At 47.2% G+C, this 16,211-nt stretch overlaps 1 protein-coding gene across 1 annotated transcript; it reads left to right on the top strand.

The window, feature by feature from the left end:
• The first annotated feature begins 7,473 nt into the window (after window positions 1-7,473).
• On the top strand, window positions 7,474-14,344 carry LOC145348536 (zinc-binding protein A33-like). The gene is made up of 6 exons (XM_080196726.1): window positions 7,474-7,875; window positions 8,290-8,385; window positions 9,205-9,438; window positions 10,846-10,868; window positions 10,953-11,071; window positions 12,338-14,344. The coding sequence occupies exons 1-6, from the start codon at window positions 7,474-7,476 to the stop codon at window positions 12,868-12,870; spliced, it is 1,407 nt and encodes a 468-aa protein (XP_080052852.1). The 3' UTR covers window positions 12,871-14,344.
• Window positions 14,345-16,211: the final 1,867 nt, after the last annotated feature.

Raw genomic sequence — 16,211 nt, 5'->3', positions numbered from 1 at the left:
ACTGTCCCGATCTCAATCTGCGACAAAGCCAGACACACTGGGTTGCAATAAAATGAATTGTGGCAACTGTGCCCCCAGTCTCTCGGCCTTTTGGCTAAGATAATGTGTAGTATCTGTTCTTAGCCTGGGGCTCGGATTTCGCAAGGAGCTATCGGATTTCGATGGGCGTTGTGGATTGAAGAAGCAGGCATCAGACGACCGGGAGACGACCGTCTGCAACACTTGAGCTCTGCTGCTACTGGTGGATCTTAATGCTGGTTTCAAGCCTCTGGCTTGGACCTAACGCCGGTACAGTACGACTCAGTGTCATCGAGCTATGGCTGCAGCTGCATCGAGAGCTACAGGCCAAGGGCTGCCCAACACCATCCGGGTGAAGGCTTCGGGAGGAGACTCGCCCGTGGGCCGTGACTTTGTTGTGAAGAAGGTACTGATCGAGTGCTGCGGGTTCCAAGCAGCAGACGTCTGCAGTGTAGCTGAATACAGCAACCAGCCCGACGTGGACATCAGTTTCAGGAGCCTGTCAGGATGCCTCAAGTTCCTGACAGCCCTCAAGGACAAAGGCAAAGAGGGGCCCCTCTCCATCCTGACCGCTGAGCCCCTGTTCACCATCCCGTCCCAGCGGAACCGGGTTATCATGTTCCAAATGTATAACCCCTACGACCCTGCGGCTGATGTGCTGATGTTCCTCTCTAGGTACGCGGAGGTGAAGGGTGAGAGCGTGGATGTGATGGACAAATACGGGATCTGGACCTGTAAGAGACAGGTGAGAGTGACTCTCAAGACTGACCCCAACGGAGGCCTCCTGCAGCCGCCCTCCAATTTTGCCATCGGGGGGGAATCGAGGCTTCCTGTACTGTGCGGGACAGCCACGAGTGTGCCGAATCTGCGGCAAAACCGGCCATTTTGCCGCAAGCTGCAGCACCGCCTTCTGCAGAAACTGCCTGAAGGAGGGACACGCGACAAAGGACTGCAAAGGCAGCAAATGTTGCAACCTGTGTGGGGAGGCTGGCCACGTTTACAGAGCCTGCCCCAAGCGGAAGGTCACTTTCGCCCAGATCACCGGAGACGGACTGAAGAAGGGAAGCGCCTCTGCCACCTCAGAGTAAAAAGACCACCGGTACAGAAGCAGGCCCGGAGAAAGCTTCTGAAGGAGGAGTGGACCCCCCCCAGTGCAGCAGGAGGACGCACCGACAGCACCACCAGCAGAGGGCGCAGAGGCCATGGAACAGGAGATTGCAGATCCCGAGAGCCCCTGGCAGTGCGTCAAATCCAGGAGAAACATCCGGAAAAGGAAATCCGTGGCAGCTGGAGCCTTGAGTGGCGATGTCTCCTCAGACGAGGAAAGGAAAGCTGTCAGATGACGAAACCACAAGAGGCTCAATTTAAAAGCGGCGCTGGATCCACAGGCGACAGAGACGACCGACGCCATCGCAACACCAGCGGACCATCCAGACGACGGAGGCAACACTGCAGCCGCGGCGATCCCGACTCCGCAGAGCAGGAACAAGGACACTGACACCGTCCGGTACGAAGACCGGCCAGCAACCCCGGCACCAACCGACGGCCACATGACTCCGACGATGTCACCCGGTCGCCGGCGGGGACCTGAGGCAGGGTCGGACTGTCACATCGGCCAGTCTTTCCTGTCGTCTATCACGCAGGTCATAGACCATGGCGAGCGGGACAGCCTGGTATCTCTGGATGAGCTGACAAAGGCCGTCGAGTCCTTTCAGAAGGCTAAAACTCCCGGAGGTGACGCCTTACTGGCTGCATTTTACTCAGCGTTGTGGGAGTTGACGGGCCCGGACCTCCTGGAAGTATACGAGAGTATGCTTCGGAAAGGTAGAATGTCAGAATCCATGAGGAAAGGCATCATTATCCTCATCTACAAGCAGGAGGGGGAAAGGGAAGAAATTAGAAATTGGCGACCCATCTCACTATTGAACGTGGATTATAAAATTCTGGCCAAAGTCATCGCCAACCGGGTCCCGTCTGCTCTGGGGTCAGTGATCCATCCTGATCAAACCTGTGCTGTACCCGGCAGGAAGATCTCTGACAGCCTCGCGCTACTCAGGGATACGATCGCCTACGTGCAGGACAGGCAGGTGGATACGTGTCTCATCAGCCTAGACCAGGAGAAGGTGTTTGACAGAATATCGCACAGCTACATGATGGATGTGCTCTCCAAAATGGGCTTTGGGGAGGGAATCTGCAATTGGATCCGACTGCTCTCCACAGACATCAGTAGCACAGTTTCAGTCAGTGGATAGAAAAAGCCTGGTGATCCGGTGCGAGGTGCTCTCTGTGTTATTGTACGTGGCGCAGGTGTGGCCTATCCCCAAATCCTGCGCTGCAGCAGTGTCCCAGGCCATCTTCAAGTTTATCTGGAGATCAAAGATGGATTGTGTCCGGAGGGAGACGATGCACAAATCTTCAGAGAACGGAGGGAAAAACGTTCCCAACGCCGCCCTCATCCTGATGGCCACCTTTGTGTGCGGCTGCATCAAGCTGTGTGTAGATCCTCGGTACACTAACAGCAAGTGCCACTACTTTTTGAGGTTCTACCTGTCCCGAGTGTTGCAGAGGATGGGTCTGGCCACACTGCCGCGGAACGCTCCGAGTAGTTGGACCGTACCGCAGCACCTGTCCTTCGTGGAGAAATTATTCCGTAAATACACCTTTGACCACATGGCGATTAAGCAGTGGTCAGCGTGTAACGTCCTTGGGGCCCTGAGAGAAAAGGAGACGGCGGATCCTGTCGGAAGGTTCCCTGAGCAGACTGTCAGTGTCATCTGGCAGAACGCCTCATCACCAGAACTCACAAACAAGCACCAAGACCTGGCTTGGCTGGTGGTGAGAAGGACCCTCCCCGTCAGATCCTTTATGCACATTCGAGGTCTCAACATCACCGCACGCTGCCCTCGAAGCGGCTGTGGGGCTGATGAGACGGTCGCACACCTCCTTGTGGAATGTGCCTTTGCAAAGAAGGTCTGGAGTGGGATGCAGTGATATTTGTCGAGGTTCATCCCGAGCAGCTCGGTGACACAGGACTCTGTGCTCTACAGGCTGTTTCCGGGGACGTACACTGAGACAAATATCAACTGCTGCTGGAAGGTCATCAACTCGGTGAAGGACGCACTTTGGTCCGCCTGAAACTTGCTGATCTTCCAGTTAAAAGAACTGTCCTCGACCGAGTGTTGCAGACTGGCACATTCCAAGGTCCAGGACTACGTGCTGAGGGACGCGCTGAAGCTTGGGGCTGCAAAGGCACAACGGGGAAAGGCCACACTGTAAGGCCTTTAAACGGAGGCTGACCGAGGGCCCGGGAACTGTAGAATACCCTCGACCTGTGTAACTGTGTGTCAATCTGAGCAATAACGGCACACAGTAATTTTTTGAGGCATGTATATAGTTTTAAGTATTGAAATGTAATCATTGTAATTTGTACAAATCTGTAAATATTGAGGCATGGATACAGTTTTAAGTCTTCAAATATTATCATTGTAATTTGTACAAATCTGTAAAAATGTCTTGATTCTGCATTGTTTGCAGTTCAGAGCCCTGTACATTTGCAATAGTTTCTTTGAGATTTTTATGATGAAAGTATATTTTTGGAAGAAAAAACTGTGCCCCCAGTCTTGAACAATTCATTGTGAAGCCAATTCCATTTGCTCCATTTAATAAAGGTTTTATTTGCAGACTGGACTGTGCAGGTTGTTCATGCAGAGAATGTGCACATTGAATTAGGAGTAAGAATATCAGAATAGGTTCTGGAGGAGGACATATCAACATCTCCACTTTCCCAGCCTATCCCTTCACTCCCTTTGTAGACAAGAATATATCGATCTCTGGGTTGAATATTCTCGCTGACAGCTCACCGAGGTAGAGCATCCCAAAGATTCACAACTCTCTCTGAGTGAAGACATTTCTCCTTGTCTCAGTCTTAAATGGCCAACCCCTTATCCTGATTCTGTGACTCCGAGTTCTAGAGCAGTCTCAGCATCGACCCTGTCAGGATCCTGAACAATTGTGTCTGTCTCAATAAGATCACCCCTTATTCTTCTAATATTTAAAGAAGACAGATCCACTGTACTCACTCTGTCTCCTCATATAGAACAACCCTTTCACCCCAAGAATCTGTTCAGTGAACCTTCATTGCAGTCTCTAAGGTAAGTCTAGGTTTCCTCAGGTAAGGAGACTAAAACTGTGCACCGTCCCCCAACTGTGACCACACCCAGTCGCTGTTTCATTGCAGCAAGGCTTAAACTCTTACACATCAGCCCCTTTGTAATAAATGCTAACATATCATTTACCATCCTAATTGTTCACTGTATCTGTTTGTTAACTTTCTCTGCTTCACCCCAAATCCCTCTGACTCCCAACATTTACAAGTCTCCCATCTTTCAAATAAATTATCCTGATATCCTCATTGAGTCATAGAGGTTTCCAGCATGGAACCAGGCCCTTCGACCCAACTTGTCCATGCCACCCAGTTTTTACCACTGAGTGAGTCCCAATTGCCCACGCTTAGCCCACATCCCTCGATAACCATCTTACCCATGTAACTATCTAAAAGCTTTTTAAAAGACAAATTGTTCCTGCTTCGAGTTCTACCTCCGGCAGCTCATTACAGACACTCACCACCCTCTGAGTGAGATCAATTGCCCTTCTGGGCACTATTGTACCTCTCCCCTCTGTAAACCTCTGTTCTCTAGTTTTAGACTCCCCTAAAATTGGGAAAAGATGTTGACTATCAACCTAATCTCTGCCCTCATTATTTTATAGACCCCGATAAGGTCACCCCACAGCCTCCAGGGAAAAAAGTCCAGCCTTTCCATATAACTCAAACCATCAAGTCATTGCAAAGAGGGTAATTGTACAAAAGGGGTTGGGACAGTGAGATGCTCCAGTCTGTCCCAAAGTTCAGTTGGATCACAGCTGATCTGTTTTGTAACCACATTTACTGACTTAGGCTCCAACACTATAAAACCATTGTGTGAAGAAGCTTTTCCTGAAATCCACCACACCGCACCCCACCCGCCCCCTCCCCGCCAGCCCCAACCCCCTCATCCTGATGGGTCCTTTTGCCATGTTGGCAGGAAGGGCTTTACCTGGAGCAGCCCTGCCATCTGCTGGCAGTCCTGTGAATGGCCTCTTGCTCTGTCAGCTGCCTTTAAACTGGAAGCTGGATAGAGTGAGGGCATCAATATCAGATAGTCATTAACAAATCCAATCAGGAATTCGAGATCAACATCTTTACCCAGAGAGTGGTTAGAATGAGGAACTCCCTCCCATTCAAGGAGAACAGGAATGGAGAAGGGTTTGATGTGGGAAATTTCTTACAAATCAATGAGGTTTTACAGTAGTAAACACTTAGACCTGCAGGGTTAATAGTAAAGGGTTAAATAATTCTGAAAACAAGATTGTAGACTAATGAGAGAAGAGATTACACACACGTGAATGTAGGGAAATAATGAAACAAGTAATTATGATTGAAACATATCTGCTGACATTTTAGATGTATTTAAGTGTTGTATGAATTATTCACTTCAGCCGAAGGCAGGTTACCACAAGGTATGACGGTAAAGTCGAATAGTTCAGAACCAAAGGCCTGGGAATCATGTACATTGCAAAATGTATCTCAGAAACTTTCTTTTGCAGGAACACACATTGGAATTTTATGAGTAGGTGTTTTCCTTGTCCAGACTCAGGCTGGAAATGTGCCCTGATGCGGGATCACCTGCCCATCCAGTTTGGCAATGGTTGGGTGGGAACATTCACTTTTATCCCTATAGTGAGTGTCTTGGTAACCTGGCATCCGGGAAGTGGCTTTAGCCAAAACTGGACTTAGCGTCTGGATTTCATGGACAAATGAGGCATCTCACGCTGGGTGGTGAGATGCAATTGGCTGAGGAATATGAGAGTTATTATTGATATATGTATCTTAAAGATGATTGATTGTAAGCTGAGATACGGCGGTAAAAAGATAAGAAGAAAACCTATAATGGTTCTGTTTAGAATTGTAAAGGTCAGATCTATTCAGAAAGTTCTGGCTGCTCACCCTGAGAGCTGACTCCACCCTCTGATGGTCTCCCAGCAGCCGCTAGTTAAATAAAATTAACTCTTTGATTCAGAAACTCTGGCTTCATGTGTCCTGTATTGTCTAAGATTTCCTGACAGTACTGGTTACCTCCGGTACCCCTCAACAGTCTGAAAATAGAGAGAGAGGCTCCGTGCCCAGCGCTGTACTCACTGTGACTGGGTTTGGTGAGGGGTTCCAGACCCTTGTTTCAGCTGAAGCAATATTTTAAAGTGGGGGCTGGATGGCAGTATATGTACTCACAGTGACACCCCGTGGAGGGCAATGGAAAGGCACGTTGCACAGAGTGTTCAACAAGAGGCTGATTCACTACCTCCCATTGAGTGCTGCCACCCCAGTTGAATATCCTTCTCACCAGCATTACTGTCTCAGTAACATGTCTCACAAGATGATCGCCAACTGCGGGGGAGACAATAACAGATTCAGTATCACGATTGGCATGAACGGAACATGAACACACTGATGGAGCAGGAGGTGAGCAGGAATTTAAAGATATTATTGTGCAGTTGATGTCCCAGTTCCTGGTGGGTTAATGTGATCCAGTGAGCTGACAGAGACTGTCCATTCAACACTCTCCAGCAAATGGAGACTCAGCTCAGATAGGACATGTGTGTGTGTGTGTGAGAGAGAGAGAGAGAGAGCCTGTGAGAGTGTGTGTCAGTGTGTGAATGTGTGAGAGAGACACTGTCTGAGTGTGTGCGGACGTCAGCGAGTGTGTGTGTGTCTGTGAGAAGTTGTGTGTGAGAGAGTGTCTATGTGTGAGTGAGTGTGCGTGTGTGCAAGATCATGTGTGTGTGTGTGTCAGGGTCTCTGGGAATGAGGACTCCCCCTCAGAAGTGTTTCGACAGAAACACTTTGATTCATTCTGAGCCAAGAAACAAATTACATTTATATAGCGCCTTTAATGCAATGCAACACCCAGAGGGGCTTGACAGGGATGTAAATCAGACAAAAGTGGGGTGGGGGGGATTGGGTCAGTGGGCTGGGGGAGGTGGGGGGGATTGGGTCAGTGGGCCGGGGGAGGTGGGGGGGGGGGTTGGGTCAGGAGCAGAGACAGCTGAAAGAATGGTTTCAATCTTAACTGGGAATGAAATTGCTGAGTTCCTCAAAGTGTTGGGATTGAGAAGGGAGGGTGGGTGTTTTAAGGAGTGTGTTTGCAGAGAGGAAAGAGAGAATGTTCTAAAGCTGACTTTATAAATTGAAAAAGGCTCCAGACACAATAAAGGGGCTCAGTTTGATGGGATTACAGAATTCCTGGCACTGAGAGTGTCTCTGATCACGTGAAGTCAAATTCAGGAAGTGCAGCTGGGAACAAGAATTGAAAGTGAAAGAGGTGGAAGAGAGAGACAGAGAGAGAGACTCTGAGCACTGGGATGGCATCTCCGGATCTCAGTCAGGAACTAACCTGTCCCATCTGCCTGGAAATATTCACCGAGCCCGTCTTTCTGGAATGTGAACATCACTTCTGCAGGAGCTGCATCTCCCAGAGTTGGGAGAAGGTCCCGGGAGATGTTTCCTGCCCCCAGTGTCGACAGGTCTTCACCCAGAGGAACATCAGGCCCGCTCGCACCCTGGCTAACATCGTGGAGAAGCTCAGAGTGCTGAAGGTGAAGGTGACACAGCCAGAGGAGGAGTTTTACTGTCAGGAACACGAGGAGAAGCTGAAACTGTTCTGTGAGGATGAAGAGAGAGCCATCTGTGTGGTGTGTGGCATGTCCAGAGCTCACAAGATGCACAGTGTGATCCCAATAAAGGAAGCAGCCCAGATATACAAGGTACTGGATCACTGCTACTGACACAGACAGGGAGGGAAGAGGGACAGGGTCGAGGGGTGGGGAGGGGCGGTGGTGGTTAGTAACAGAGGGGGAGGGAGGTCGTAGGATGAGGGAGGGGAGAGCTGCAGGGAGTGGGGGAGGGTGGGGAGAGGGAAGTGGAGAGGGTTGAGGGGAGGGGAAGGTTAATAGAGGAGGGGAATGGAGCTGGAGGAGGATAATTGCCACAGGCAGAATTAACACAAAGTTTCCACTAAATGTCTTTATCCTTTCAACCCAAACATTGAGAGTGACCAATCCTGGGAATATCTCCTTCTCTCCTTCACCAGTGGATTTAAAAACAGCAAACTCCTCCAGAAGGTGCCCTGAGCGAGTGTTCACTTTCACAACCCCCTTTGTGTCCTTTCTGTCTGCCAGAACAAGTTAGAAACATCATTGGAGACTCTGCAGAAGCAAATGGACCTCAGTCTTGACAGTAAAAGAGAAGGAGAGGACGGCATTTCACAGATGAAGGTAGGAGAGTGTCCTTTAGGCTTTGTGTAATGTTCCCTGTGTTTGTCATTGAGAGTGAGTGAGCTTCTCACACAGTGAGAGAGAGGGAGAGAGTTTTACTGAATAAAATGCTGGAGTCCGGTGTACATGAGAGGCTACGCCCTGAACTGGAATGGAAGGGAGCATCTGTAAATTGCAAAATATGGCAAAAATGTATAAAGCTCTGATCTTACCGCAGCACCCAATCTCGATAATAAATAAAATAAATCTAGTTAGTAACTTATTCCCTGATATCCATTATTCTGTACATAAACGATCTGAACCCCTCGATTAGATTCCACTCTGTAACTCACTCCCAGGTATCGATTATTCGACATATCAACCATCTGAACCCCTCGATTAGATTCCAGTCTGTAATTCACTCCCAGGTATCCATTATTCTATATATAAACCATCTGAACCCCTCGATTAGATTCCAGTCTGTAACTCACTCCCAGGTATCCATTATTCTATATATAAACCATCCGAACCCCTCGATTAGATTCCAGTCTGTAACTCACTCCCAGGTATCCATTATTCTGTATATAAACGATCTGAATCCCTCGATTAGTTTTCTGTCTGGAACTCACTCCCTGGTGTCGAATATTTAATAATGTTGTCGTGTTTGGTTGTAACTCACTCCAACACACCGAATATTCCATCATGTTGAACCTGCCGTGAGCTGTTATTATTTGTTATCGCAATTGGAGACATTTTTAATCCTGTAAGCCATTGCGCAGGGACCAGGGACACTGGGATTAGAGACGTTGTTTATTCCACTCTGTATTTATTCTGTTCCAGACTGAAGTTGAGAGACTGAGAAATGAAATCCACAGTGAATTTGAAAAGATGCACAAGTTCCTGTTTGAGAAGGAAGAGTTGATGAAAACCGAGTTGGCGCAAAAAAGCAATAAAATATTGGAGGAAATGGAGAAGAATTTAATGAAAACCTTGGATGAAATGTCTTTTGTTGAAGGAGTAATAAGAGATCTTCAATCCAGGCTGGAGATACAAAAGGCTCCAGAGTTCCTCCAGGTACAAAACCTCTCTGTCTTGTCCAGGAGAACATTGTGGGACTGAGGGCTGACACACTGACCTTTAACCTCTGGGCCTAGGTTTGGCCCCAGTCTGATTGGTTGGATGATGATCTCTTGCTGCTGTCAGTGAGGGTGCAATGGGAGATGGGGTGAGGTATTCTCAATGTGATGAAATGAAAAATGGTGGGGTGACAGTCGTGAGGAGGGAGAGATCAAATTATCAGGGGCAGAGATAGAGTAGACAGGAAAGAACCTTTCCACCAGGTGGATGGATCAATGACCAGGGGGCAGAGAGTTAAGATAAGGAGCAGGAGGATTAAGGTGAGAGGGGATGTGCAGGAAACCTTTTCACCCAGAGGGTGTTGGGAGTCTGGAACTCACTGCCTGAAAGGGTGATGGAGGAAGAGACCCTCATAATATCTAAAAAGTATTTAGATGTGCATTAGCGAGGCCAAAGGCAAACAAGGATCGGGACCAAGTGCAGGAAAATGGGATTTGAATATTTGGGTGGTGTATCACTAACCCATGTGGACTTGGGCTGAAGGGCCTTCTTCTGTGTAACAATGATTACTGACTCTGACTGTATGAAAACAAGGATGAAAATGTTTTTAGTAAATACATTGTTGAGTTGGGAGCCAGCGTAGGTCACCAAGCACAGGGGTGATGGGGGCTATGGTCAGATACAGAAGAATGTATGCTGCTGAGGACAGAACATCCAGCTGGACATGGGCACTAGGAAGGGTGGTTGGGTGATCAGGAATATTTGGGAACAGGATGGAGAGACACAAGAAATGGGTCACATGGAGATAATGAGCTCAGAGTGAGAATGAAAGGGAAAAGGAGATGTTATTTTCTAGATGTCTCCATTCTGTCACTCCTCATAATTTCTCTGAGATTTACAGGAACCGATCTTTAATGTGAGAATAGGAACAGTTGAATTAGGAGCAGAAGTTGGTAATTCACCCCTTTGAGCCTTCACCGCTCTTCAATCAGATCATGGCTGATCTCTCCCTGGTCCCAAATCCACCTCTCCACCTCTTCCCCATATCACATTAACCCTTTTTTATCAGAAATATATCGATCTTTTCTTGAAACTATTTCATGATTCACACTCCACCGCGCCATGGGGCAGCGAAATCCACAAATTTACCAGCCACGGGGGGGGGGGGACTTTCACAGGAACTCCATTGCAGTGTTAATGTGAGCCTACTTGTCATTCATAAATAAATATTTAATGATTCAGACTCCACCATGGTACCCAGCAACAAGTTATTCAAATTTATCACTCTCTGCGAGAAGTTGTTCCTCCTGATTTCAGTTTTAAATCCACTGCCTCTCGACCTGTACCTGTGACCTCTTGTTCTAATCTGACTCAATAATATCTGTTCTGTTTCTGTTCCCTCAGGATATACAGGACCTTGTGAAGAGGTAAGCAGATTTAAAGGAACAGTTTTGCGATGTGATCGCTGCTGTCTCTCTCACACAGACTGATTTGCGGACCTGTTTTTACAGGAGTCAGATGGAGTTTCACGAGGCTGGAACTGTCTCCACTCAGTTACCTGTGGATATAGATGGTGGACCATTCAAATACATCAATGTGTGGAGGGAAATGAGAGCACTGATTTCACCAGGTATCATTCTGTGTATATTGCCATCTCCGTACTGTTATCCACGTGAGTAATGGGCTTTGACACACTGATGGAATGACCATAAGAAAGAAGAGCAGCAGTGATCCAGCCCAGTGAACCCGCTCTGTTTTTGGATAAGATTATGACTGATCTGCTTGTGGCCTTCACTCCACTTACCTCCCCACCCCACAGAACCCTTAACCCCCTTGTTGATCAAAAATCTATCCAACTCAGCCTTGTAGTCATTGAGGCAGCCTCCACTGCTCTCCCTGTGGAAGAGAATTCCAAAGACTAATGACCCTCTCAGAGGAGAAATTCCTCCCCATCACCATCTGATATCACCCTTTTATTGAAGCTTTGCTGCCCAGATCTTGATTTCCCCAGGAGATGAAGCACCCTCCCAGCATCTACCCTGTCAAAGGGACCCCCTCAGAATCTTACATGTCTCAAGAAGATACCTTTTATTCTTCTAAACTTCAATGAGTTTTGACCCAACTTGCTCAACCTTTCCTCACAAGACAATCCCTTCATCTTAGGAATCTATCCAGTCAACCTTCTCTGAACTGCGTCCAATGAAAGTATCTCCCTCCTGACGTAAGGTGACCAAATCTGTACACAATATTCAAGCTGCAGTTTCACTGATGTACACAAGAAGAGATCATCCGGTCCATTGTTTTCCTGCTAGCTCACTGTAAGAGTAACTCACCTGCTCCCACTCCTGCACCTTCTCTCTGTCGCTCTGCAGATATTTCCTGTTCAGATAATGATCCCATTCCCTTTGAAAGCTGTGATTGAATCTGATTCCACCACAGTGCATTCCACATCCTAAACCCTGGCTGTGTGAGAAGGTTTTTCCTCACATTACTGTGGCTTCCTTTCTCAATCACTTCAAATTCTGTGTCCTCTGGTTCTCCATCTCTCCATCAATGGGAACAGTTTCTCCTGATCTTCTCTGTCCAGCCCCCTCATGATGTTGAACATCTCTATCTAATCTCCTCTTAGCCGTCTCCTCTCTAAGTAGAACCACCCCAGTGTCTCTGATCTATCTACATACCTGAAGTTCCTATCCCAGGAACCGTTCTGGTGAATCTTTTCTGCACTGTCTCTAATACCTTCACATCCTCCCTAAAGTGTGGTGCCCAGAACTGGTGCAGAATGATAAACAACAGCAAACAATTCTGGGTCAGAATCCAATGCTGTTTGTACACGTCTCGTGATTCACTCCTATTTTTCTTTTAGTAACAGCTTCCCATTTGTGTTCTTTTCCAGTTCCAGCTTCTCTCACCCTGGATCCAGACACAGCAAACAACCAACTGATCATTTCCCAGGATCTGAGCAGTGTGAGGTTCGCAAAAGAGAATAAACATCTTCCTGATAATCCAGAAAGATTTGATGTTGGATTATATATTTTGACCTGCCAGAGTTTCACATCAGGGAGACATTACTGGGAGGTGGGTCTTGGAGACAAGATACTCTGGGTTGTGGGTGTCTGCAGAGAGTCTGTCAACAGGAAAGGAAACATCATTCTCTCACCTGGGAATGGATTCTGGGTCATCGGCCGGTTTCCTGACTGCGAATTATTGCAAATCCCGGATGTCATCTCCCAGCTGAAAGTGAAACCCCGGAAGTTAGGAATTTACCTGGATTATGAGGGGGGACAGGTGTCATTTTACGATGCTGAGGACATGTCTCACCTGTACACATTCACTGACACATTCACCGAGAAACTGTACCCCATCTTTAACCCTTGTAATAATGAGTATGGTAACAACTCCGAGCCACTCACACTGCTCACTCACTAACACACTCAGACATGGTTTTTGATGTCAGGGTGGTGCTGTGTGCTGCCGAATCCACTGCCCAAGCAACTCACGATCTCTGCCGCATGATATTGGGGGATGTGGTCGGGTGTTTGAGTGTGTTTGCAGTTTGGAGTTTACTGTAAAGTTAATTCAGCTTCTCAAACTATCCCGATCTCAATCTGTGACAAACCCAGACACACCGGGCTGCAATAAAATGAATTGTGGAAACTGTGCCCCCAGTCTCAAACAATTCATTGTGAAGCCAATTCCATTTGCTCCATTTAATAAAGATTTTATCTGCAGACTGGACTCTGCAGATTGTGATTCAGAGAATGTACAGAACGAATTAGGAGTAAGAATATCAGAATAGGTTCTGGAGGAGGACATATCAACATCTACTCCACTTTCCCAGCCTATCCCTTCACTCCCATTCAAGACAAGAGTATATCAATCTCAGGGTTGAATATTCTCGCTGACAGCTCACCGATTTAGAACATCCCAAAGATTCACAACTCTCTCTGAGTGAAGACATTTCTCTGTGTCTCAGTCTTAAATGGCCAACCCCTTATCCTGATTCTGTGACTCCGAGTTCAAGAGCAGTCTCAGCATTGACCCTGTCAGGATCTTGAACAATTCTGTCTGTCTCACTAAGATCACCCCTTATTCTTCTAAGCTTTAAAGAATACAGATCCATTGTACTCACTCTCTCTCCTCATGTAGAACAACCCTTTCATCCCAAGAATCTGTTCAGTGAACCTTCATTGCAGTCTCGAAGGTAAGTCTAGGTTTCCTCCAGTAAGGAGACTAAAACTGTGCACAGTCCTCCACTGTGACCACACCCAGTCACTGTTTCATTGCAGCGAGGCTTATACTCTTATACATCAGCCCCATTGTAATAAAGGCTAACATACCATTTACCGTCCTAATTGTTCACTGTATCTGCTTGTTAACTTTCTCTGCTTCACCCCAAATCCCTCTGACTCCCAACATTTAAAAGTATCCCATCTTTCAAATAAATTATCCTGATATCCTCATTGAGTCATAGAAGTTTCCAGCATGGAAACAGGCCCTTCGACCAACTTGTCCATGCCACCCAGTTTTTACCACTAAGCTAATCCCAATTACCCTCATCCTGATGGGCACTTTTCCCATGTTGGCAGGAAGGGTTTTGTATGGAACAACCCTGCCATTTGCTGGCAGTCCTGTGAACGGCCACTTGCTCTGTCAGCTGCCTTTAAACTGGAGGCTGGATATAGTGAGGGCATCAATATCAGATAGTCATTAACAAATCCAATCGGGAATTCAATATCAACATCTTTACCCAGAGAGTGGTTAGAATGAGGAACTCCCTCCCATTCAACGAGAACAGGAATGGGGAAGGGGGTTTGATGTGAGAAATTTCTCACAAGTCAAACGTTTTATGACAGTCGACAGTTAGACACTGACAGGGTTAATAGCAAAGGGTTAAATGATTCTGAAAACAAGATTGTAGGCGAATGAGAAAGAGATTACAACACGTGAATGTAGGGAAATAATGAAACAAGTAATTATGATTTAAACATATATGCTGATATTTTGGATGTATTTTAAGTGTTGTATGAATTATTCACTTTAGTCAAAGGCAGGTTACCACAAGGTCTGATGGTAATGTCGAATAGTTCAGAACCAAAGGCCTGGGAATCATGTACTTTGCAAAATTCATCTCAGAAAGTTTCTTATGCAGCAACACATATTGCAATTTTATGAGTAGGTGTTTTCCTTCTCCAGAGTCTGGCTGGAAATGTGCCCGGATGCGGGATCACCTGCCCATCCAGTTTGGCAATGGTTGGGTGGGAACATTCACTTTAACCCCTATACTGAGCATCTCAGGTAACCTGGCAACAGGGAAGTGGCTTTAACAAGATGAGAGTTCATGGACAAATGAGACATCGTTATGCTGGGTGGTGAGATGCAATTGGCTGAGGTGCATGACATATTATTATTGACATGTGTACATTAAAGATGATTGATTGTAAGCTAAGATACGGTGGGAATGATTGAGAAGAAAACCTATAATGGTTCTGTTTCGAATTGTAAAGGTCAGATCTATTCTGGCTATTCACCCTGAGAGCTGACTCCCCCCTCTGATGGTATCCCAGCAGCCGCTAGTTAAATAAAATTAACTCTTTGATTCAGAACCTCTGGCTTCGTGTGTCCTGTATTGTCTAAGTTTTCCTGACAGTACTGGTCACCTCCGGTACCCCTCAATAGTCTGAAAATAGAGAGAGAGGCTCCATGCCCAGCGCTGTACTCACTGTGACTGGGTTTGGGAGGGGTTCCAGACCCTTGTTTCAGCTGAAGCAATATTTTAAAGTGGGGGCTGGATGGCAGTATCTGTACTCACAGTGACACCCCGTGGAAGGCAATGGAAAGGCACATTGCACAGAGTGTGCAACAAGAGGCTGATTCACTACCTCCCATTGAGTGCTGCCACCCCAGTCGAATATCCTTCTCACCAGCATTACTGTCTCAGTAACATGTCTCACAAGATGATCGCCGACTGCGGGGGAGACAATAATAGATTCAGTACCACGATTTGTTTAAACGGAACATGAACAAACTGATGGAGCAGGAGGTGAGCAGGAATTTAAAGATGTTATTGTGCAGTCGATGTCCCAGTTCCGAAAAACTGCGGCAGGCGACGGTGCAGAGGGACCTCGGGGCCCTTGTGCATGAGTCGCAAAAACCCAGCTTGCAGGTGCAGCAGGTGGTCAGGAAGGCGAATGGGATGCTGGCCTTCATAGTGAGGGGGATTGAATATAAAAGTAGGGAGGTCTTGCCGCGGCTGTATAGGGCATTGGTGAGGCCGCAGCTGGAGTACTGTGTGCAGTTTTGGGCGCCGCACCTGCGCAAAGATATTTTGGCCTTGGAGGGAGTGCAGAGGAGGTTTACTAGGCTGATGCCGGAGTTGAGGGGGTTGAGCTATGAGGAGAGGCTGAATAGACTAGGCTTGTACTCGTTAGAGTCTAGAAGAATGAGGGGAGATCTCATTGAGACGTATAAGATGATGAATGGGATGGATAGGATAGAGGTGGAGAGACTCTTCCCGCTCAGAAAGGATAATAGGACTAGGGGGCACAGCCTCAAGATAAAGGGGGGGCGGTTTGGAACGGAGTTGAGGAGGAACTGCTTCACTCAAAGGGTGGTGAATCTCTGGAATTCTCTGCCCGTTGAAGTGGTGGAGGCTGCCTCGTTAAATATTTTTAAGAAGCGGGTTGATGGGTTTTTGATAAGAGAGGGGTTTAAGGGTTATGGGGAGAGGGCGGGAATGTGGAACTGAGCCACGACAGATCAGCCATGAT

Source organism: Carcharhinus amblyrhynchos, chromosome 9 (genome assembly GCF_965287045.1).
Source record: "Carcharhinus amblyrhynchos chromosome 9, sCarAmb.v2.hapA, whole genome shotgun sequence".
Taxonomy (NCBI): domain Eukaryota; kingdom Metazoa; phylum Chordata; class Chondrichthyes; order Carcharhiniformes; family Carcharhinidae; genus Carcharhinus; species Carcharhinus amblyrhynchos.
Note: the sequence above shows the minus strand (reverse complement) of the source record. Positions and strands in the feature narration are given on the sequence as shown.